The sequence below is a fragment of the Haemaphysalis longicornis genome, unplaced genomic scaffold (genome assembly GCF_048455015.1).
Source record: "Haemaphysalis longicornis isolate Haplotype H1 unplaced genomic scaffold, Haemaphysalis longicornis Haplotype H1 scaffold_2, whole genome shotgun sequence".
NCBI lineage: Eukaryota > Metazoa > Arthropoda > Arachnida > Ixodida > Ixodidae > Haemaphysalis > Haemaphysalis longicornis.
The window spans coordinates 141,828,777-141,853,304 of NW_027526295.1; the positions used below are offsets into that span (position 1 = coordinate 141,828,777).

Below are 24,528 nucleotides of genomic sequence, written 5' to 3' on the forward strand. Positions count from 1 at the left end.
GGAGTAATCTTTTCACTTTTCACTCCATTCGAGAGTCCATATGTTGTGGATTTTCGCGATTTTTGCACTAGCACTCACCTTTCGAAGAAACAAGAGCTATAAAAAGTGCCACGTTATACAGAATGCACTTCTGCAGATTAATGGGGCAATGTGCTTGAGACAACTCTGCTGCTCCACACAGAAAAAGGACAGAGGCGCGCTGGTTTTTGTTTGCACACTATGTATTTACTGTATATTCATACAAATATCAAAACATATTTTACATGAGGAATATACATATTTATATGGGGAAAAACTAAATTCTGATTATAAATACGCACACAAGTTTGAGTAATTTACAACTCGTCACAAACCTATCTTAGACGACACGATGTCATAATACACCGTTGAACAGATACTGCACGCATAAATACAGAGAGTGGTTGTGAAGGTCGGAGTTTTTTCGGTGGGTGCAGTATGCAGTAAAATGTATGGCTGCACAGATAACAACAAATTGGCAGTCAGTAATGAGAGGTGCAGTTCAAATAAATGAAAGTAGCAACTTGAGGTTCAAAATACCAACAAGAACTGGGATGCTGGAAACGTCGGAGTATGGATTAGCCTGAAATACTGTACATTTCAACACGTTGAAAACAGCGCAAAAACTGTGGTAAAGAGGAACATCGTGTAACAGCTATGTGATGGGTGAACAAAACTGTTAGTTCATAACTCAGCTTAAATCATTTTTTTTTAATGTTGGGTGTCACTAAGGTAGCACTGAAATACACAAGATGCCTTCCATGGCCCACCCGATCTTTGCCTATTCCATGGCAAACGTTCTGAACATTCATTTCAAAACTCTAGAACAGCTTCAAGAAGTGAGAGTTTCTCGAGAAGGTTATCTACGGTCTAGCTTGCATAGATCCTTTTTCCATGTCGAATAAGTTTTCTTCAGTCTTGTGAAGCGAATTGGTATAGCTAACTATATTGCTCTTAGATTTTGTCTCTTCTAGTGCTTCAAAACACGCCAAAAAAAGCAAGTACAATGCGGAAATCGACAAGTTGATAGGGGTTGTCAGTGCATTGCAACGTTGAAAACTTAAGTTAGCTCAGGTGTGCACAGTTATACACTCATTTGCACTGGCGTGCTCTGTATGTGACCGGCAAGGTCACAATGCAGTTTGTATGAATACGGTTACACGAAGATGCACGATGTTCACGAGAGGCGAGTCGATGGATACGTACAGAAATTAAGCGTTAGCACATAATGCGAAAAGGGGAGTACATGCAGAGAATGATACACAATAGATGTCTCATCAACCTTCTCAAAAATATCGCCCACAGCATAATCCGGCACTGTCCGTGAACAATCCTACATGTGTCAGTATTGATGTCTGCGAATTTCGCAAATATGTGAAGCAATTTACCACCTAAAATCGAACAAGGCAAAGTACGTTCTGTGAGAAACATTTTACATCGTGAGCTGTCGCAACATAATCCACATTTGACGTGTTCTTGTCTACTTAAACCTCTAAAAAGTTCACCCATATACTAAAAAACCTTCAAACGCTGTACTGACACCAATCATGTTGCAATGGCACCTTGCCTTTTGTTGGCTAACAGCAAAATCACAGTCACACACCAATTTCAATTTCGAAGCCGTTAAGTGACCCTGGGGTAAGTTACAATTCAAATTAACTTCACGAATTTATTCTAAGGGTGTCTTCATAACTTCCAAATAGTGTTGTAGAACGCAGGACACCACAAGCTTTCCTAAGTTAACTCCTCCATTTTCTGGTGAGCACATAATGGTGATGTGTAATCCAACACCCTCGTTCTACGTTTTTCGCGCATACAGAACACAGTTGCACTTATTCACGAATTCACAAACTATCAGTGATCGGCAAAAACGTAGCAAGCCGGCTGCCAGCCATTACAACAGGAAAAAAAAGAAATGTTTTTTTAGGTTTGTTTATGTTACCCAATTCGCTATTTATGGTGCGATACGGTAAAAATGTTATGAATCAAAACACTAACATTAAGTGAAAGCTCGTTCGGTGTGCTGCTATATGGGATACGCTTAGCTTGTATTAAAGGGTTTAAGGACAGGGCTCCTCCAAGACGCCCCTAGTAAGTCGAATACACACCACATCTGCCCTTCAAAACAACTGGAATGAAGTTGTATTGGATCCTTTTGATGTACGTGAGTACAAGTTATAAATAAATGGCATGCAACATCAAGGAATGATGACAAGGCTGAGAACAAATAAACATTATGAAGGTATTGTCTTCAACTACACTGTACAAGCATATGTACAAGGTTATGTAGAATCTGGGTAAAGGTCTACATCAAAACCTGTCCTGGAACGAGGCGGACTTTCAAAAAATAGTTCAGGTACGAGTACCCCAGCGTAGGAGTTTTGTTCACAAACACATGGTTTTTGGGGACACAAAGACCTGGGCCATTTACCCGAATGAGACGTTAGACGGAGCTAGGAGGTTCACTTGGTATATCTAGGATTGCCACGATATCCTTCTATGCAAGGCAAGACAAAGTAACCGAACATAAATGGCAAAGAATACAGGGGCAGTGGTACATCAAGGTATAAATGGCCAACCGTTTCTCAAAACACCCTTTTTTGTTGTGCTCTTAATAATTTAACGCTTTGGACTCGGCCATCTGGCATCGATGTTCACATGAGGCTTGCCGAAATGCTTGCAACAAGTCAGAATACTCTAAATAATTCCCAGAGCATTTGTTTTGAGTGTGTCTTATAAACTGAAGAAAGCCAGGTATACCACAAATATACATGCTTGATATGTTGCAAGACGGAACATAAGGACAATACAATTCATGCTTACTAGAATGAGTGGCTGATTTCACCCAGCAAATTTCCTGGGCGTCTTGTCTTTCAAGTTCTCTAAAAGTTCTCTCATTTAACACACCCACAAATTTCAATTTCGTTTTGTCGGCATTTCTTACTACCTCGGGCTAAATTTTACTTCCCTGTAAAACATTTTATGTAGTCAGCTTCTCACCTTCGCAAGCCTAAATCACTCTAATACCATTAGTGACACCACTGTAACTGTAACTAACTTGAAACACCTCGAGACCTAAACAAGCCTAACAGATCAGCACTGGAACAACGTTCTTGTTCGACTGGTTAACTTAGTTTGGTAAGCGCAAGTGACCATCTTCTCGAAAAGCCAGAGCAACTTGAGGTAGCCTTATAACGACTTAGCCACAAGAAAACAGTAAGCGAGTCCACGACAATGCAATGTAACAACAATTTGGTTGAAAGCAGCCAATTAAATGATCGAGAAAAACAAATTAGTAATGGTATTTAGCGATGCTTTTAACATTCATTTTCGCAAATTTAAATCTAACCCTCTGCTCTCTTTGCCATTTTATTGTCACCTCGTACAGAATGCCAAAGGGGAAGTTACATAGTGTAGACAAAGAAGCTGAGGCCTGGCATATAGCAACAGCTGTGCGTAAAATCTGGCGTACACGTTGCAGTAGCAGTAGCAGTAGCAGTAGTTGTAGTGGTAGCTCTATTTCCCCGTAGTGGCCCCGTCAAATACATTTTGGATGCTACCTTTATTTTAAAGCGACAGGCTTTGCTAAATGGACGAGTCTTTTCTGCGGCGTTTCAAAGCTCCCCTCTTAGTTTCTATGCACCATGTCAGGACCTCTCGTGTTCCTAGTCCGCCCCAGGCTACCATGCTAAATGAGCTTTACAGGAGGCTGAAGAAGATTAATTCTTGTAGATCGTGGCTCACACTCCCAGCCAAGTCTGAATAAATTAAGACAGGAGGATCCTCTTAGGGTCGCCTGGGCTCCAACGCATGTGAGAGTTGTGTGAGTCGTCTTTGATTGTCGATCACCTTTAGTGTTCTGAAATAGAAAGAAGCATCCGCTGCTAAAACAAGTTCAGATACTTGAATGCTGCTACAGCAAGCACCATATTATCAATAAATTGAATACTGGTTAGGCTTTGCTCATGAGATGAAGGTAATAATTCTGAATAAATGACATGGAAGGCCAGTTGCATTCGGGAAAACCATTGTTGAAGGCAGATAAACGCTCAGCGCCTTTGCACGGATCACGATGGTAGAGTGCGGCTACTGCCTTGACTCCTGACACAGGTTTTCGTTTCCCAGGCGTGCCGCTAAACGTCAGTTGGGTGCAATATTTGCGAGCAGCACGACAAAAAGAACAGGTAATTCTGTTTCATCATAAACCCACTTCGGTCAGAGAGCCAATTTAATCATCTTGACGTGGCGTGATCAAACACAGCTACTTATCCGTTTCCAGAGGAGCATAACGCATAACCCTGAAGCGGGAGCTGCAGTTAAAGCAGCGCAGTCGCACCTGCTGGTCCCCCTCTGCTAACGCATCAGTTTCATGAAGGGCGAGCGTCAGGTGATAACGCACCATGACATGGCTTAGTGCATCAAACCCGCTAGCCTTCGATCCACACTCACGAGTCGCAAAAGGCACCGCACGTGTAGCAACGCGAATTAAGGCACACGTGCCTAGCTTACTTTAAAGCAAGCGTCCCTATGGTGGATTTGCCTATCTAATCAAAACTAGTCAGACCTCGTTCCTCCTATGGCGTTTCTCCCGTTGAGCTGACTCGAGGCCAACGTCTCTCACGGCAGAGGGGTGACACATCCGCGCTAATCAGCAGTATTCCATGAGGTAACTACGCTCCTCGTGGCTACCACCCCAACCACTGTCGGCCAGCATGCCTCTCAGCCTTAAGGCTTAAGAATACCTGTGCTAAAATAGCACCTCACCATTAGATTCATACTTTAAAACAAAAAGATACACATTATTCAAAAATTTCCTTGATATAAATATTATAGAGACATGAAAACAAGTGTTCGTGTTGAGGCAGCACTGAAATTAATGTCACTGCCACTGTCCTGATGCACGTAGCAATGTAGTGTCTCCATGTGAAGGATGTAGTGCGGCAGTGTGTAATGAAATTGCCTCGACTGTTAACCTGGTGGCCCTGAGTTGCAAATAAGGCCTGTTCGAAATCAGCGCCACTAGATGGCAAAAGTGCGTACGTATGATTTTGATAGTGAAGCTTCAGTATGTCGTTACAGCTCAGTTGCTTTGAAGAACAATGTTTGGACAAATGCTCAGATATTTTTGTAGCAGCTTATAGAAACTACGAATTGTGCACGTCCACGTGGCTAAACAAACATTTTATGGGACAGTTTGCAAAAAAATTCAGCACTGCATCTTCTACCGCATTGAGTTGAAATAAGTAAACCTTCCTTGTTTTAATGGTTCGGGTGATACATTAGAGCAACGACGAAGAAAAAAGTATTTATGTTATTTTCTTTCGCACGTGCAAGTTTCAATACACAATTTCTTGAGTTACTGCATGACTGCTTAGTGCGTCCTTTTTTATGCTCGTCGATAAAGCAAAAGAAAATATTTGTATTTACACTGCTTTTATTGGTACTCTTGTGAATGTAAAAAAATTGCTTCTCAGTTGAGAGCCTGCTTAGAAGAAAAAATTGTTTGATGAGTTTAACAAAACTAAATATAGATGATAAAGTTTGCATCCTTCATCTCAATGCAGTGCCAAGTAATATTACATTTAGTCTATTCATGAATAACGACCTCAAACCACTTCCAATCATGTTCATGTGGGAGAACTCATGATCAAAGACTGGTGCATTAGTACACAATGTCTCAATAGCTGCTGTCTCACCTGATGTACTCTCGAACATCCTGCTGAACTTTTCCTTGCGGAGGAGGTTCAAGATCTGCGAGGAAATCAGCACAAAATGAGGGATTGGGTCCAAACTGCCAGACAGGACCAAGAGTAAACAAAGAATTTGCACAATAAAAAAGGTAGTTATGATATTTAGCCATATAGCGATGCGGGAAACCCACACTTATTGTGCATGTTTCGAAGTATGTTTCGTCATGTACCTATCTGCTCAGCACATTAGCAATGTTTTAGGGGCAAAGCCCTTAGGGCTCGGTTGTTGGCGTCTCGTGTCGTCGTAATTTTCATCTCATGTAGTCACGGTACTAAGACAACAGGACACTCGTTTGCGCCTCGCTCTGGAACGCTAAGAAAACACCGGGGCACTCGTTTACGCGTCGCACGGGAACGCTTCGTTTGACACTCGTTGATTACTCCTCGGGCTAGAACGCTTCGTGCTTCAAAGACACCACACTTTTATAAGCTGTATAGCTCTAAACCTAACCTGTTCATTTCAGTTGGCAAAAACGCAAAGGCGCAAAAACACACTTATACAGTGCATGCTTCACCCCTCCCCATGTTTCACGTTAGTGAGGATGGCCAGGGATTTCATTTGCTCCCAGCCAGTCCATCCCATGTCCGTTTCTTGTTTGAAAAACAACCAACCATAACGCACTATTTCTTACAAATAAAGTTTCCACGTAACAAATTGTTAAGATGGCAGTGTCTTACAAGAAGTGCTTATTTATATGTTCGTTCTTTGAATGCTCCACACAGTAGAAAACCAGATGGCAGTACAAACTCCTGGAAAAAGCGGTTGATGCATAAGTAGCTCTAGATGTTATCATGGGTGGTGCATGCTTGCAAAGGCATCACCATTTCGTATCTAAGTACGCCCTCAGCGTTTTACAAGTATAGTTTCCTCCCTGATAAAATTCCGTAATTTTCTTAGATAACACACTGGCGAAAAACTGCTCATATGCAATGTTATGAAGAGCCAAACAGCATGAACAACAATGCATCAAAAGGGGTAAGTATGTGTGCTGCTTGCACCTCATTCCAACATTGAACAATTTAGGTGATTTAACCCAAGCATCCTTAAATGACCAAGATTTACCAAAAAAATTCCCCCGCATTTCCCGGAAGGGGAGTATGAGGAAGTGCGAAGCACGGGGTGATGCTATGAGGGGGTGTTTGTTGAAGTTTGGTGGCATTTTGCCCGTTAGTTACATTAACACCCCCTCGTGATCACGTTCGGCTTAACACGCCTCGTTTGTCCCTCTGCGGAAATCTTGGTGAATTAACGTGTATGTTCGAGAGATTTTCGAGAGGGAATGTAATCACGCACACACACACACACACACACACACACACACGCAAAGTAAAGTGAAACGACAGTATTTATTTCAGCACTTCTTTGTGTTGTCGTTGTATGCGACGGTCATTACGACCGCCTTGTGGTCGCTAAAGTGGACCGTTAAGGGTTGTTGGAGCCGCTATAACACCGCTGAGTCGCCAACGCACGCCGCTGACGACGTAGTTTGAATGCGTTAAAGATATAAGGCGCGTTACTAACACTGATATCAGCGTCGCGTCCGTGGCTTAGTCGGTAGAGCGTCGCGCTGCGGCCGCAAAGTCCTCGGATCGAAACCTGGCGCCGGATGCTGTTTTTTTTTATATAGTGTAGTGGCCTGGCTGGCGCGCCGAGAGAGGGTGTTGCGAGCTGGAGAGTGGTAAAGGGGCTTTTGGAGAGTAGGCGAGGGGGGAGAGGAGGCGCTATGCGAGCGCCCTCACGCGTCGGAAATCCGGCGCCGGTGCTAGGCACGGTAGCTAGCTCCGTTGCTAGGCTGCGGACGGAGGACGGCGGTGGAAGCAGGAGTAGGCCCGACTAAGAAGCGCTTCGCACTTCAAAGCACTACGTCTATAAGTTGCTACAGAGACGTCGAAACAAACGGGCACAACAAGAAGTGCACTTGGTGAACTTGCAGCATAAAGCCAGTCTATTTAGAAGCAATCGGCGCCTGCTATAGACATGTGCTAAGAAAGCGCACAGACAGATGAAAAGCGCTGGCAAAAGTGAATTCTGCGTTTGTCAGAGCGAAGCCAATGGGCTGGGCCTCCCGTTTAGCCTACTGGCACACACAGACAAATTTTAAACATGTCAGCCTTACTCCGGTGCAGCTGAGTTGAAGTGAGGCCACCTGCTGCACTAACAATCGCACCTTTCGTTCCCAAGAATGTACCACCTTCCCCAGCAGAAGGACACTTCCACGCGGTCATTGAATTAGCAGATGGGATCCAAAAGAGTGCCAAATTATCCACACCAGTGACACCCTGGACTTCCCTCAAACTTGATTAGAGTGCCTGGGCACAAGCCCCAGCCATTGAACCTTTTTAATTAAACGTCTCTCCTACACCCTTCTCCGCTTACAGGGGTGCCTGACCTACCCACAGTCATGGGAGACCACAAGAGAGTCGTAAATGAGAGTAAATTGATTCCCTACTGATTCAAGGTAGTCCTGCTTCCTGCACAGTTGGAATGTTGCAACAGAACCAATAAGCCTTAGTTCGAACCTTGGCTATAAACAGTTGCAGTAGATGCTTTTGAATCATCATCACTACTGCACCGATGGCATAATCATGATCGGTGCCGATCACCACATTCGCGGCTTGCTCGAGCCGCTTTAACGCTCTATCGGCTTTCTCTTAGGTCATTGTCCCTGCTGCCTAGATTCCCGCAATTTCTTTCCGCCAGCCGCGCTGTCCACTAGACATTTCAGACATAGCTGGAAGATATTTTGCTTTGCCGTACAAACTCCTCACTACAAAAACAGATTTTTTTGGTTATAAGGGTATCCCGCAACCGCATTAAGCTTTGTTGGTACGGAAAAGTGTCGTTTTTAAAAAAATAGAATTTCTATACATTCATTAGTTTAAACTTAATAGAATAGTTCAAGAAATGGTGGAGGAAACATGAAGGATTTTCTTTGAACTCATCGAGCCCATTTAGTGAGGATTTCAGTCCTAGATCAGTGTGTTTCCTAGGCGCGTTTAGTCTTGAAAAAGTGTGACCGCAGTGCGTTTCCTTCATGTTGTAAGTCTAAGCTAACTTGCTCACTGCAAGGTCCAAGCAAGAAGTAGAATAAATGGCACTAAAACTCGTGTATTTACCTGCAGATTGAGCAGAATGTTTTCTTCTTATTTCGAAACATATAAATAAGCAGTGTGCTGAGCTTGTGGTAAATTGTTTATGCTAGCTTAGAAACTCAGCCATTTGCCTAAGAAGTCCAAATTGGTTGCAGGTGATTGCTAGTGAAAGATATCCTATGAGTGTGTTGCCAGCCCTTCTATGCAGGTGAAACAAAAGGCATTTATGTTGCATACGAGGCCGTGCTGAACTTCAAAAACGTTTGGCATTAAAGATGACCCGTAAAATATGGAGTAAGGGGTACTTCACCTCTGAAGACATTTAATACATTACAACAAACTATTAAAAAAACGACAAGCGAAGAGCCATAGCGGTTTCTGAAATTTAGCCCCTTTGTTGGATAATGTGCGCTTTCATAACTAGAACAATTCGCAAAAAATATTTGTGAAGGAAGAATACGCCCTTCTTATAACACCTGCTTCTCACTAGACCCTCCTGATTTTTGGTACCTAATGACTTTAAATCATACAGCAACGATTTGCAAAACCAGCTTGATAAGTTGATTTATAATCAGCAAGGCACATAAAAAGTAGCTAAGGGGCAGGCAAAGAAACAGGAAATACTTACTTATTCTTTGGCTTCGTGAATGCCTCAATGATCGCAGAGTTTGTCCAATCATATGCTGTAACGGGAGAAACAATGATAAATTTGCGCAAACAGATGCACCAAAATCATGCATAGTCTCCTGGGTCAGATAAGGGCAGTGCCATTGCTGCTCCTCATCTATATTATTGCTACTATTCCAATATAAATGCAGTTTTGCACTAGCTCTTGAGAAAATAAATTCCTTTTTTGTCACAGGCAGCATTTCAAACAGTTCAGAAAGACTCAAACTTATTTGGAATGAAATATGGGTAACAAAACTTCGTTGACAACTAGACAACTAAGAGCAAAAGTAACTACAAATATCATAATTAAGGAACGTTTTTGAGTCTAAGGTTACCTTCTTACATAAATGGTAACCCCTCATGTTTTATGTCGATAGCATTATCCCATTATGCAGAACAAAGGGCGACTTCAGCTATTACCTGCTGATTGTGTTACGCAAGAGATTTTACAGGAAAAACCCATCAGTGTTGAATGCCAAGAAAGCAACCTGGTGAAAAGTGCTGAAAGCACGCATAAAGTCTTGCATAGGCGGAGTATACGGGGCCCGAGCTCCCTCCGGTGTTTCCCGGGGGGGGATGGCTGCCCCCCCCCCCCCCCCCGCGGCGGTGCGGATGCCTTCCCCCTCTCTCCCCCAAGGTAAATTACCAGTGTCATTACTAGTTGACATTTCTTTAGAGTTGCCTCTACCTCTTCATTTAACATTTTATTGGGGCTAAAAGCTTACTGCATCACTGAATTTGTGCAGACGTGGACGGCTTACTTTTATGGTTTTCATTTATTCCTTCGAATTCTTACCATGCGAGGTCAAGCGCACAAGAAGCATGTACGTATGTATGTATGTATGTACGAATGTATGCACGCATGCATGATGATGGGTACATCTGATAAGCATCATCATCATGGGCTGCAAGTCAAGGAGCCGCCGAGCCCCCCTGGGAAAATGAAAACTCTCCGCCTATGAACTCTAGTGTATGCAGCTAGTCTTTATGCCAGCACATGGTTATGGAACTGGTTCAGCCATTGTTAGCTATAAATATAGCACTTCCTGTTTTGCGCTTCAGCTGCTAACCTTGATGGTTTCCAAAGCCTAATTTATGGTCACCTAGTACCTGTAAAATAGGACCCTCTTGCGTTCCCAGGCTCAAAAAAGTGCATCATCAAAATAACACTCAAGGGCGAATAAATTATACTATATTCATCGTCATAAAAGGCTGCAGCTCTTCCACACATTTAGCCCGCTCAGGTCACCCAAACAATTCAATCGTTAAATTGGAGTGGGACATTAGGCGGGATTTGTTCTCTAGTGCGTTCTGCGCCATTACACCTGCTTCACAACGGTTTTTCATTCGCTCAGCTTCTCTTTCGACGGGAGTAATGTCGCAAGCTTCAAGAATATGCAGTTACAATGTGCTGGGGTGTACACCCTGTTCCCTATCTTCACCTCAAGCTCCCTCTTGCTGCTTGAAGGTCGGACACCCTCACATTTACGATCGATATAACAGACACATTTTTGCATTAGCAGGAGCGCTGCCAGGAAAGGAAGATTTCATACACGGGAGCTGTACGTAATGGGTACTCTGGTGGGCAAGCCACAAACCACTTGGCTGTATTTTTAGAACTCAAAATGGCACTACGTGTCTCTTTTGGGGAGTAAAAAATGTTGATTACCATGATACATTTATCATACCAGTAAACCAGTCAACACCTTCCCAGAGCACCGTACCGTATTAAGAAGACGCAATTGTTCTGTTTGCGCCACTAGGTAATGGCGCGGGTAATAGGTGGAATCATTTGACAGTTGTGGGCTCAATTTTAGATGTTCTATATAGTAATATCGTCGAGCAGTTTTTATGGCTGAAATGTGGCATTTCAAATTGAGATCAAGCTTTTCAATTTTCATGCTAAAAGGAAAACTTTTTCCCACCATTTCCTATTATTTGCTCTAGACTGCACCTTCCTCCTCTCTGCATTCAGATTTCTCAGCATTAGTCCTCAATAAATGCGCATTCCACTCTGTTTAAAGAACGCCGTAATTACACCTTTTCGCCACCTACCATTTAAGAACAACAAATCCAAAAGAAATTACAAATACTTCTCACGTTAACAATGTCTGAATAGTGTGACCCGAGTGATGACAATCCCCACTGCAAAAAGAAAGTGCTTATAAACGAATACGAATGCTGTCCCTGTTTATACTTAAGCACAAATTGGGACCTTCTGTAGGGAGGTGTGGATGGGCATGATACCACTGAGGAAGACCACTTACCATCTTTTCGAAGTTGACGAGCCCGTCAATGTAGGTCTTGTTCCCTTCGTGGCAGAAGGTCATGTCCTTGAGCAGCAGTGGCATGAAGGGCACCAGTGGCGGATGCACCTTGGATACAGCCACACGGTAGCGCCGATGGTTGCGGGACGGGTCAATCAGCGTCTCGAACTCGGCGAAAGTACGCTTCAGCTTCCCCGGCAGCCTCTCCCATGTCTGGCTGAGTCGGCTCACCGCAACATTGCTCAGGCCCATCACGATGGCGAAGAATGCGTTCAGGTTCTGGTACTCCCGGCAGCTGTGACAATAAAAGATAAAGCCGTTCAGTATGTTCACCCTCCGGTTCCAAGAAATTTTCAGCTGCATACAACGATAAACCTGCGGCAGAAAGAATATGAGCCAAGTGGACGAGTGGCGCGTTTATGTTCGTACTGCATACGTGGCTCAGCTTGCTGCCATACAATCCATCTTTCAGCTACCGCATAAGACTGAAAATCAACGTGGGCTGAAAATAATAAACATAGGCGCACTTCTGCTTCAGGGACCACAGAACAATAACCAAAGCGAATAATCGTCAAGAACCAAATACGGTGCGCTGAGTGTGCCTATGTCACAGCTGCAGAACAGGCTTATTTAAGTGATACGGCATGGAGGTGTTTCTTAGGCAAGCTTTCAGCGATATGCGTCCGAGGCACGTACGGCGTGCACGTATATTCAAGTAAGCTTCCCGGCGAGCGGCATGATGTGACTGTCGCCGATTTTCCACCCTACGAGGTATACGTTGGCTGCATTGCGGTTCTGTGGAGCGAAAACCCAGTAGTGAGAGCAAGAAAGTCAAAAATGTGACACGAAGGACATGTAGTTATGTAGATAGGAAGCACAGTAGATGGTGTTTGTGAACAACTCGTTGACTGTTCTGACCATAAGTAGCGCGTGCCTGATGGAGCAGCACTTTCCACGACCTGATAGCCCCCCACGTGTAATCTTCGCGCAGGAGTACGTTTGGCACACATCCTAACTTATTTTTTTCTTTTCTGAAAAGGTTATTTGTTTCTTCTGTGGAAGGGAAGATTACAAATTTGATGACCAATAAAAGGATGGCATTTTTTACGTAAATACCATATTACCATCTGCGCAAGTACCATAAAAGCTAATGTTTAGGTTAGTAACAAGTGTTGCGCACGCGGAAGCGATCACAAGGCAATAAAACATAACAAGGATAAGAGGCAAATCAGAACGTTATAGTTTCGGTCGCAGTGCATGAGTCATGGGGCAAATGGCCGTCAGAGTCCTAAGACCACAACTTGAAAAAACTTTACTGCGGTTCCGAATCTGAAGAACACGAGGAACTCCAAATTAACACTTTACTCGTGCATGCATTCAGTGCCAGTGTATATAGTAACCTCGATCCTGGAATATTAGTGACCGTGGCTTTTAAAGACTACATTGATGATGCTGTAGACTGGGACCCAATTAAAGATGCTAGTGAAAATCCGACGAGAACTTAGTGTTCGCTGAATCAAATGCAGAACTATTTCCGAGACCCCAACGGGGGTCTTGAGACTTGCTCTGAACATGTTAGGTTCGTCGATCGTTGCATTTGTTCTGACGGAAGTAAATGGCCAGTGCAGTTCCCACAGTAGTCTCCATGGCTGCTGCTGTGGGAAATTTATTGTAAATGTTCGAATTATTTGCTTTGACCTTACTCAAACAAATCCTTACTCGCTTCATCTTTGCTTTTCGGAAGGAACACCTATTCACATATGCCTAGTGTCTATACTTAGCCCAACAGACTACTTCCCTCTCCAATCACAACATATGGGATATCACAACACCCCTTTGTTAAACTCTTTTGAGACCCAGTATTACAGTTGTGGTCGCTAAATGTGTTTGGCCTCTGCACACCTGGTAACATGCAGGGACTGACATGTTGTATTGAGATCTAGAGCTTGTAGTTTTGCATTTGATCACTGCTTCACTATTATTCCTTACTTGTTCCCTCCTTCCTTTTCATTTCAGTCTTCTTGTACAAGTTGCTTGCGAGAAAAATACCGAATAATGCCACAAAATAGGCTTAAAAGTTTGTTGAATGATTTATACTAACAATTCTAACGACAGTTAAACTTTTATGGTGCAATATTTGGGAGATGCTTGCACTGAGGGAAAACCCATCATGCAATGCTCATAGCAAGATAAGGCAAGAAAAAGAACTGTGAGCTAGACTTGTTGGTATAGGTTGATGATGGAGACAGCTCAAAACAAAAGTTGGTCCAAGTTTGCTTTGCGCTGTCCCCATCATGTATGATAAGACAACACGACATGTCCTTTCCTCGTTATGACAGAATAGATGGACAACTGGCTCAAGCGAAACATTTGTCCGTCCAGATCATCACAAATCTGCCCGTGCGAAAATTCCATCCAACTCGATGTATTTAGGTCATTTTGGGAATTCAAATAGTGTTGCAGCAGAGGTACCTTATGAAGCTTGGTTTTTTTTTTTCACCCCTGTTCATCATGTCTACAAGCAGTTGCCACTTACGACGTGTAGGAAAGCCCTTGTAGCTTTGTTCACACACTATCATTGAAAACCTACCAGCTATCATTGACACACTACAGAGATTTTCACAAGTTATGATGTTGGTTTCTGCAATGTGACTGTTGACAATTTTATTATGTCGAACGTGCTCTCAAGCACAACTGCTATGACTGGCTAATGAACGGCCGCAACTCACTGAGCAGCGATCTTGATAAACTTCCGCAGGAGCTGGACTCTCCGACTGAGCGTGTTTGCCAGGCACATCTCGGTGACTACCCAAAACTGGACCTCGTTGAACCTCCTCTGGAACACGTCCAGGTTGGACATGATCTTTCGGAACTGGTGTCTCCCAAACACCTGGTAGATCAGTTCATACTGCGAGAGCAAAACAAATGCATCATGTTGGTGCAGTGAAGTAAAATATTGCAGTAACGGTTGTCGCAAATGCAGAAAGAAAGGCTGACGTACGCATAGAAATTTAAAGATAAAAAATATTGCATGCAAACAGTTTTTTCGTACATATCAACACCCGAAGTGCGATAAAAACATAAGAAAAATAGAAATCCAGGCTAAGTGGTCATGTCAGTCACCGCTAAATTACCCATCCTATGAAAATAAAATTTTGTTGCTTTTTTCCATTTTGCAGCAATGATTCTACTCTGAAACCAGTATCTACACCACCCATCCTGACCCCACGTTGTGACCACCTTTTTGTAGCTTTGTTTCAACTTGTTGCCTTGTACAGTTAGTTAAGCCCTATCTTTATAGCCACCAGAATGACTATAAATAGTTACCATTTTAAAGCTGCCTTTATTCTCATCGTCTTTACAAACTGCTCACACTTTCATACTTTCTCCGGGGTACCAGCAGCACGATATAGGCTGGACCGCCTAACCCATTCCCGTTCGGTGTGTCATCACGTCACACAAAAGCGCAGGAAAGAACAACAGCGAAATGCCACCTTTAAGCTTTTCTGTCTTGGCAGAAAAGTATCGTGCGTCTTTGAAGAGAAGCCGATTCAGCTATACAAATTCTATGGTCTTTCTTTAGTGTCCCCTTAACAAGGCCCCCACTCCGGGTCCTGCATCTATATCAGCTATATGCCTTCAACTCATCTCAGCGACAACACAAAGTGGTAGCTCTTTTCAATATTTGACCACCCCTGGAAAGCCTGTTATTCTGAACATATATGATGATGCACGTCAGGCTACTAGTTCTAAATCGTAATAAAATGTCATGTTTACTTAATCACGCCCCTGTTATCCCCTTTTCGGCAGAGCTGTGACGTTAAGATGGCGCCCTTTCACTAGGACACGCTACTCGCGCAAAGGCGTGCCCTCACAGCATCTATACCGCAGGGGTTAAAGTAGCCCAACAACAATTCCAACCATGCAAACGCTTTTTAGAGATATAACAATCACCATATTTACATTGATCTGACATGAAGGCACACAGCATATTAGATCGCACATCATGCAGCCATTCGCATGGCTATGACGTCTGCAGGCACGGTTGGACTCAGATGATCGGATTTCCAGTTATTTATTCAGAAGATCTATGGCCGATGGTGACACATCAGCGCGCATCGTAAAGCTCCGCATCACTCAGGGTGGCGCACTAACCCTGACTCAGTTTGACATCTCCATGATCAGTGACCACACCTCAGAGGTGGATGCTACGGGAATTTGGTATTTTTGTGTACGCAGATGATATTTTTGCGGTCATGAAAGGCGTGTTGAACAAAGTATGAATACCTTCGTTATCGGTTGCGGCGTAAACTAGAGCCGCTAAGGACGCTAAATTTCCTGCAACTTCTGTGAAGCCGGGGGTTGCACACTACCTGCTCGCTACACCAGGTGTATTTTGCCATACGTGCGTTATCACAACCTTTTCACTATCCTTCGACTGTTTTTTGATATGAAAGCCACTGGCACGCAGACTTTAGAAGAACCTGACATTACTAGTGCGCCTGTTCAGTATGATTGATTGATTGATTTATTGTGGGGTTTAACGCGCCGACGCAATGCAGGCTCTGAGGTGCGCCGTAGTGGATGGTTCCGGATTAATTTTGAACACCTCATGATCTTTAACGTGCGCCGAAATCTCATACACACGGGCGTTTCTGCTTTTCGCCTCCATCAGAAAAGCGGCCGCCACAGCCGGGAATCGAATCCGCGCCATCGTGCTCAGCAGCACAATGTCTTAGCCTGTTCGGCATGATTCCGGCAGCACATGAGAATGCTACGTCTCGTCATTTTTGAGTCTATAATGCCCCTCCATTTAAAGGAGTTGTCAGTCATATAGGAAATACCGGTGCAAATGCTGAGTGGTTTGTTAGCAACCATAATCTGCCTCTAAAATTGGAACCATAACAGTACCAGACAACTTGCAACCTTGGCGTTTATTGGGAACAAAATGCATCGCCTGCGAGTGTGCTTTATGGCAATGCAGCGTGGGCACCCTGTTGATCATGGCTCCGGATCTGATGAGCACCTAGTCCTCCATCCTTGATTTCAGAATCCGGCCTCAACCCATAAAAATTCACACTGTGCTGCCTGACGTCAAACACAGAGCTCAAGTACCTCAACGGCTCTGACGGTTCTGGATCCGATCCAGGTTATAAATAGTTACAGAGCCTATATAAATCTGTAGTGAAGCCACATAGGCAGCAATAGTGAGCGGAATTCAATTTCGTGAACAACCTGTGATCCACTAAAAATACTCCACACCAAAACAAGAATTTGAGCCATTTTCGGCAGCCTTTGCAGCACACAACGTGCAGAGTACATACATTTAAGAATTTTGGGTCGCTCATCCGTAGATAACCTCCCGGAGACAAAGCGTGTGTCGTGTCGCAGGTAGACGCGCTGCGGTGTCGTTGATAGCATAACCGCAACAATTCCGCTTCCTCTGCGCCCTCTGCGCGGCCTCCTCAGGTTTTTCATTTTTTCTTTGCCATTCCTCTGAAAATACCCGCACCCTCGTGCAGCTTCAAATGTAATCATGTTGCTAACGATATCGCCTCACCAGCTGATGGGTGTGCTAATGCTACGGAAAGCTCGGCATGCTTTTCGTGACATGTTGCCGTATGACGCACGAAAAAAAGTGACCTAAGTGTATTCTTATACTGCTCCCAGTTTATTTCAGTTCTCTGCAGATATAGTTACTTTGTGTTTACCCTGGGCGAAGGTTCCGCCAACCCTTCAATGTCTTCAATGAACGCATTCATTGGTAGTTACACTATTGTTGTCGGGCCGAACACACAACCTGTGACACCCAGACAATCAGATTCCGTCCTACTGTCACGTTCCTTGCTATCCGCCCACTCGCGTGCCGCCTAATTAACTCATCCACGACATGTTCCCCTCTATATTTGCATACATGTTTCCACAAGCATGCTGTCAGCAGAGTAGCATGACCTCCCGTTTCCTCGGCCGCGCTGCACTAAAAAATTTCGGGCCACTTTACCGTGAGACCTTACGCTTCAAACCCAAGCACTGCAGCGCACTCGTCCTTCAATACACATTCGAAGGCCAGTGTTGCGAACGGTGGCTGTTGTCCCACCACTAAGTGGCAGCAACTGTTTCGAATATAAAGGAGCCCTGCACCAATGAACATCAAGCCAAAAAGCACCGTTTAAAGGCGGCGTCAGGTTCGCGCAGGTCTAAAGTGCACCACAAGTGAAATCCTCAACGGAGAGAGAGGGGGGCGAACTAATAGAAGAGGAAGTACATGGACGTCGGCCGCAGGCTTAAAACCAAAACTAGCTACTTCTCGCTGAATATGAGAGGTACGAGAAAAAAAAGAGTATGGGATGCACAGTGACCTTAGATTATTAGAGTATGGGATGAACAGCCAAACTTAGATTATTGGGCTTACAGGTGCACCTTTCCAACGCTTCAGCCTTGGTAAATTGTACATTTCCTTCTTTATTTGCCTATTCCTGTTTTCTTCGCTTATGGACGCATTCGCCTTCTAGTAAACAATGCCCCGCCCAGAAATATTATTTGCAAGAACCTCAGCACAAGGCGAAACTGTTTTCCTTTGTTATTGCCACTAAAGTCGTATTGGAGGCCGCCACACGTACCTCGTGTATGCAGGAGAAGAGGTGCCAGTCATAAAGGGACATGTGGTAAGCGATGTCGTGCGAGCTGAGTGTCTCGAGAAGGGCCCCCGTCCCTTCCACCGGACCCTCTTGTTCGCTGAGCGGCGTCTGAAAAAAATAAGAAGAAAATAAACCGACGAAACAAAGCATGATTAGACGGTGCCTTTGAGATAACTCTAATGACTGTTACATATGAAGTTGCAAGTTTTGACGCCGCAAGCCTGTTAAAAGCATCATTGCATAGGTTCCGCTACCCTTCACACTTATTACGTAATTCTGTAACATCAACAGGTCAAGAAAATTTTGTAACATCATCAAAAAAATGGAGAAAAAATGACTGTACCGCCACATTTTTCCTTTGCTTTCTTGGCTTCCTTTACAGTGTACCCGCATTTCTATATATATATATATATATATATATATATATATATATATATATATATATATATATATATATAATAAACAACGGTTACCGGTTCCCAAAGGAACGGTTCGGCCACGCATTGTTGATATTACGCAGTCAGTGCCAGTTCAGGCCCAGGCCTTTTTTCTTTCACGTGCCATCAACTCCGCAACCTGTCGCACACTTTCCCCTCCAGACCAGTCAAAACACCACCAACGCTCGTTTGATAGTCTCATCAAGGAAAACACATGCTCAACAATGTAGCAATGGTATGTTGCTGCTGGAAGCGCGAGCACAGTATAAGGCTGACCAAACAAAATGTCATTCTCAGCAGCTTGCCGGTGATATTAAACGACTTCGCCCTTGCCTTGCTACAACTTTATAGGAGCACTCAGGCTGCAAGAGTGCTCCACTGCGCAACGGCGAAGGCCCACACACCATGTCTGCAAACGTTTTGCATTTATAAAATGTGAAAATACTTGACAAGTGTAACCATAGGAGTGGCTCAGTGGCTGAGCCGTTTGCTACTGACCACAAGTATTCGGGTTCAATTGCTGTTCCCACGACCGTTTTTCTGAAGTAGACGGAAAACGACAACGTCCATGTGTGAACATTTCGACCGCCGATAAACATCTCCAGGTGGTTTAAATTACACTGCCGCTCTGCAACATAAGCTGCACCTCAGAGCAGAGGTGTAGCCCGAGGCGCCAGACTCTCCAATATTTATAAAAAGATGTGTTTCCACGGAAGAAACAAAGAAAAGGAACACCGCCTGGTTTTAAATTATCACGCGCAAAATAATTAAAATTCAATAAGCAAAACACCAAGCGGTGGATGTTGCTCCGTACTTTTCATTTTCTGTCCTTTCACAACCAAACGTGTCATGACTCCGACGGAAGCGAGTGTCGTGGTGCCTACTTTAACCGTCACTTTTTCAGAATGGTAGAGTGGACAAGTTCCATTTTTACAGACGCAAGTAATAATAATATATATAGCAGAAAAACTGTTAAGGTAAAGTGCGAACTTATTCGTTTTGCAAGAAACTGTATCCTTCGACCTTGCAGGCATTGCGTATTTCATCATGGAAAGAAAAAAACAGTTAAAAGCAGATGACGCATGTAGAAAGTCAGGCAAATTGCACAGTGTATTATTCGCCCAGTGCTCATCCGTTCTGCTTGTTCTGCGGTTTTTAGCTCTGATTGCTTTCCGAGGTGCACTTTTACTGACAGCCAGGCTCGTTGTTCTACTGCTACTGCTACTGCTACTCGTTCGGGAGGGGGGGGGGGGGCGTGTCCGCCAAAGGTTCCATCTCGTGCTTCGCACGAACAAATTACCATTTCAGTTTGCAATGGCATAAGCTGTCATAAGATTCCGCAACATAGAGGATGGAACGATGGCCGGGGGTCAGGCGGAACTGACATATTTATTGTGACTCCCACATCCGTGAATCACAAAATGCATTTCAGTGGCCATGGCAATAATGCAATGACTGAGAGTTAATTAAAGATTACATCTAACAAAATTGTGGCTTACACCCTCGAGAAGGTGACAGCTAACGAATTATTCTAGGTGAACAAATCATACAATTCACTGGTAGCATTAACGTGGCACCTGTAGGATTTTTTTCTCTTATGCTAGAACTGATAACAGATGTGCGACACTTGTCCTAATGGCTTGTATTCAAACGCGCCAATCCGCAGGCCTAACTCTAAGGATTGACGATTAGCGTGATGGTGCGATTCCATAGCGAGGATTGCGATTTCAACAAAAAAGGAAAAGGTAGAAAGTATATCCAACCACTGTATCTTTTGGCGGTGGATTTACGAATGGGCGCGAGAACAGCATAAGCTCTTGCAAGGAAACTATCTGGTAGATCGTCACTACTTCATCTGTTTTCCTAATGTATTGCCCAATTGTTTGAAGTTTGCTTTGAAACTGCCGCTGCCATTTGGCAACGGCAACATTTTGAAAACTTTTGTTTGTATTTTGATTTGATGTGCGTTTTAATCTACTGTATTTTTTCTCACTTCAGTCCTAATGCAACTCATCGAATATATATATATATATATATATATATATATATATATATATATATATATATATATATACAGAAACATAGGTCGGCAGTCTACAACGCCAAAGGAGGCATAGGGGTGTTGTTAGGCTCTATTTTTTACTACGGTTAATGAAGTTAAGATTTTTTTTTTAATATAAGGAAGAAAGAAAGAAAGAAAAACACGCGCCCAGCCCACGCCTTTCGATTAAATCTCGAATGCCTTACCAATTCGGCTATCTGGGCGACTGTGTTCTCCTTCACTTTCTGGGCTATTTATATTTACTAGAAGTGTATCTGACGCTTGAGGGTGGTAGCCAGCGCCACTCTGACTACACGGGGAGAAGGGGACCTTCTTTTCAACCCCCGGGGCGTGACTCAAACGTCTACAGCCTGTCATGAGTGGGTAACTGGCTATACTGGTAACTGGGTATATATATATATATATATATATATATATATATATATATATATATATATATATATATATATATATATATATATATATATATATATATATATATATATATATATATATATATATATATATATATATGTATTAGGGTTTGGAAAATGAGGGGCTCGTTAGGAAATACAGAAAGAAATGCGGCAGTCTACATCGCCAAAGAAGGAAAGAAGGCATAGGGGAATGGTTGAACTATTTTTTACCGTTAGTGATGTTACATTATTTATTTTAATTATTACGGGAGAAAGAAAGAAAGAAAAACACGCGCCCAGAGTGGGGACCGAACCCAATATATATATATAATAACGTTTCGGCCTGTTGTATGACAGAATTTGGCACGTGTAATACCTCACCAGTAGCTACGGAGTTTTCATGAGTGGACATCAAGACAAGTGGTTTTTTATACAGGTGCATATTTCATGTTCAACTATCCCATATCAAAAACAATAATCTAGCAGTTATGCTTCTATTTTCAAATGAGACCAACCTTGTACTGTTACCCGTAAACAAACTTGTGCACAAGTGAAAAAATAAAGCGATTACCATTACAATTATTCACTGTAAAAAGTACCCGACAAAAATGATAATTACAACCTCAAAAAGTAATCGAGAAACTAGAGTAATTGATTACTTCTCATGTTACTTCTCATACAGCGCGTTTTTATTGCGTTAGCTCTTACATACACATTTAGTGTGACGTGAATAGCCAGGCCGCCAGAAAATTGAGTTGGGTAAATCGGCACCTGCACGACATGCCTCAAATATTTGTCAAAGGGTATTTTATCAGTGCATGCTCCCGCCTCAAATTTCAATGCGCCTCTCCGCTTCTGTGAGTGGTGAGAACAACATTTCTGAAAATGCCTATGATGGACACAGCACAGCGAGACCCGGCTGAGTGACTTCTGCGGATTTAACCCCTCTCGCCAGAAAGAGTTGAGAAATAATGCAATGGGTAATTTTGCGATTGATGACGGGAAAAAAGTAATTGATTTACAAGGATAGTTGCTCCCCAATAGAAGCAATTGAAACTTTACGAAATTACGGTAACACGTAGTCGAGTATAAGCAAACTATTAATAGAAACGCGCTGCGTCCAGTTCAGCCAGAAAATACTCACAAGGGCGTCCAGGTGGTCTGCGGGCGAGATAAAGATCCTTCCGTTGATACTGAGTCCGGTTGGTACGCTCACTTCTGAGTCCTTGAATGCAATTCGTTCTGTAGAAAGGTGGTACGAGTATTACTATCCGAGCATTATTAAAAGTAGTATATTTCGCTGCAGCTATATCCCCAGGATTTTATGTTTGCGTCCCGAACGTTTTCCGATGTAACCACAACATTCTCAAATGAAAAAATAGCTATGCGGAACTCAAACAGGTGGTGCAGCTTCGTCTAAGTTCTCTGTGCCATGCTCTCAAAATAAGTCACGAGATTACAAGGTTACCCAGTGTGACGTCACCGGGCACATGAATTGGTCAATACCAATGCTGAATGAATGCTAGCAGCAGACAAATACACTAGTATCGCAAACTGGGGCACTCCGTATCACGCAACCTAGCCCTAAAATCAAGCAAAGTTGATTAGATTCGTGGTTTAATGATGTCCCTTCGCCTACAATTTTCTCAGAGGTCCTAAATCTATCGTTATCTGGGTTTCATGCAAAGATGGACTTCAGATGCAGAAAACAATTACGTATACCTTCAGATCTCGTTGGTTACCTATGGGTTCAAGTCTACCAACTACACTGACGTTCTCGGACACACAAATGACGCACCTCCCGAGGATTTGACCTCAACGAGCACCAGGTCGTCCTTCAGGCTCAACTTTTCGGCAGCATTCCTTTTGATGAATTCTGCTGTGGCGCTCACGGCGGTCTTGAGGGTCGTGTACGTATGGTCTGCACAGTACACCCTGAAAATGACTGCAGGGAACAAACAAAGGAGTGCGTGTTAAAAGAGACGGCTTGGATATGATTCCCTGTCAGGGGGGGGGGGGAGCGGCAACTACTTTCCATAAAAAAGTGACGGACGGCTTGGCTGCGTTAGCACAGAATGTCCCACAAAAGCTCTTTTTCTTAGACCGAATTGGCCATTTTTTGCATGAGGTGCGGCACTTTGGTCATTTTTCGACCGGTTGCTAGTTAAATGCTTTGCAGTCGTGATACTTGCTCTTTTGCAGATGTATGTTGTTGCGCATATGTAAACGGAGTATGCCTCTTTCGGTCAATCTTATCCATGTGGACTTATGCCATTTGGGTTCTTATGTGTCCGGCTAGACGAACCTCTTCTTTAGAGACTTCAGAGGAAGATTCCGGATCACGTCCATATTTATTTCACACACCTGCCAGCTGGCGTCATCGCGCAGAAGGCAAGGTGGCAGCATCTCGTGTTAGCGCGCGCTGCCCAAAACAACCAGCCGGCGTGGCATGGTTGGTAAGGCATCGGACGAGAGTCCGTTTCTAAGCCACTACAGGCCGGACACTTCCTGTTACGCCTAGTGCCGTCCAGTGGGTACCATAGAACACTGCCGCATTCTTCTTGATGAGCTGCTGAAATGAGCTGGCTACTCGGCGTCTCGGGTAGCGTTGCGGCATCTAGTGCTTACATACTGGGTTTGAGCTCCAGCAATTCCACCTTGTTTTTTTCGGGATTTCTGTATTGTGAAAATCCTACCTTATACCACTTGTACCCTCTTTTTTTCATAAAAAGGGTGGTTTAGTATAAATTAGGTAGATTTAGGTGCTGAGAGGAGCCAATCATTATGTTTAATTAAAGCTCTGCATCGCACCGGAGGAGCCCGGACAGCAGCGACTGGGAAACAATGTCCCGAGGCATCGGCTCCGAAACCGGGAGGACCCACGTTCGACGCCTGCCCGGGCAGCATTCTGTCGTTGTTCTTCTCACTCGCTGATAAGCGGCTTTGCACAATCAGAGGCAAAAGCAAGTACTGCCTTCACGCTATAACTGCATAAGTTAGTTATTCTTGGAATAAAACTTTATATAAAGTGTATGCGTGCACACGCTTTAAATCCACCAGTCAGAGCCGGTATGCTACTCCCCTAGTAAGATCACACCTCTGTTCATATCTTTCTCTGTCTCTCTCTATCTACTTTCTCCTTCCACTCCCCCTCTACCTCCCTTCAGGTGAGCTCCCTGCTGAGCTCGAAAATATCCCC

General features: G+C 43.7%; 1 protein-coding gene across 9 annotated transcripts in view; it reads right to left on the minus strand.

Moving 5' to 3' along the window:
* Positions 1-203: 203 nt before the first annotated feature.
* Positions 204-24,528, minus strand: part of Epac (Exchange protein directly activated by cAMP) — an 841,204-nt gene continuing 816,879 nt past the window's right edge. For all 9 annotated transcript variants that reach the window (XM_077698340.1, XM_077698341.1, XM_077698345.1 and 6 more), the window contains 8 exons: positions 23,128-23,274; positions 22,474-22,571; positions 18,418-18,543; positions 14,527-14,705; positions 11,798-12,092; positions 9,490-9,544; positions 5,715-5,769; positions 204-3,877 (listed from right to left, as the gene is read on the minus strand). In XM_077698340.1, the coding sequence (XP_077554466.1) occupies positions 3,805-3,877; positions 5,715-5,769; positions 9,490-9,544; positions 11,798-12,092; positions 14,527-14,705; positions 18,418-18,543; positions 22,474-22,571; positions 23,128-23,274 (1,028 nt within the window). In that variant the 3' untranslated portion in view covers positions 204-3,804. The remainder of the gene's footprint in view (positions 3,878-5,714; positions 5,770-9,489; positions 9,545-11,797; positions 12,093-14,526; positions 14,706-18,417; positions 18,544-22,473; positions 22,572-23,127; positions 23,275-24,528) is intronic.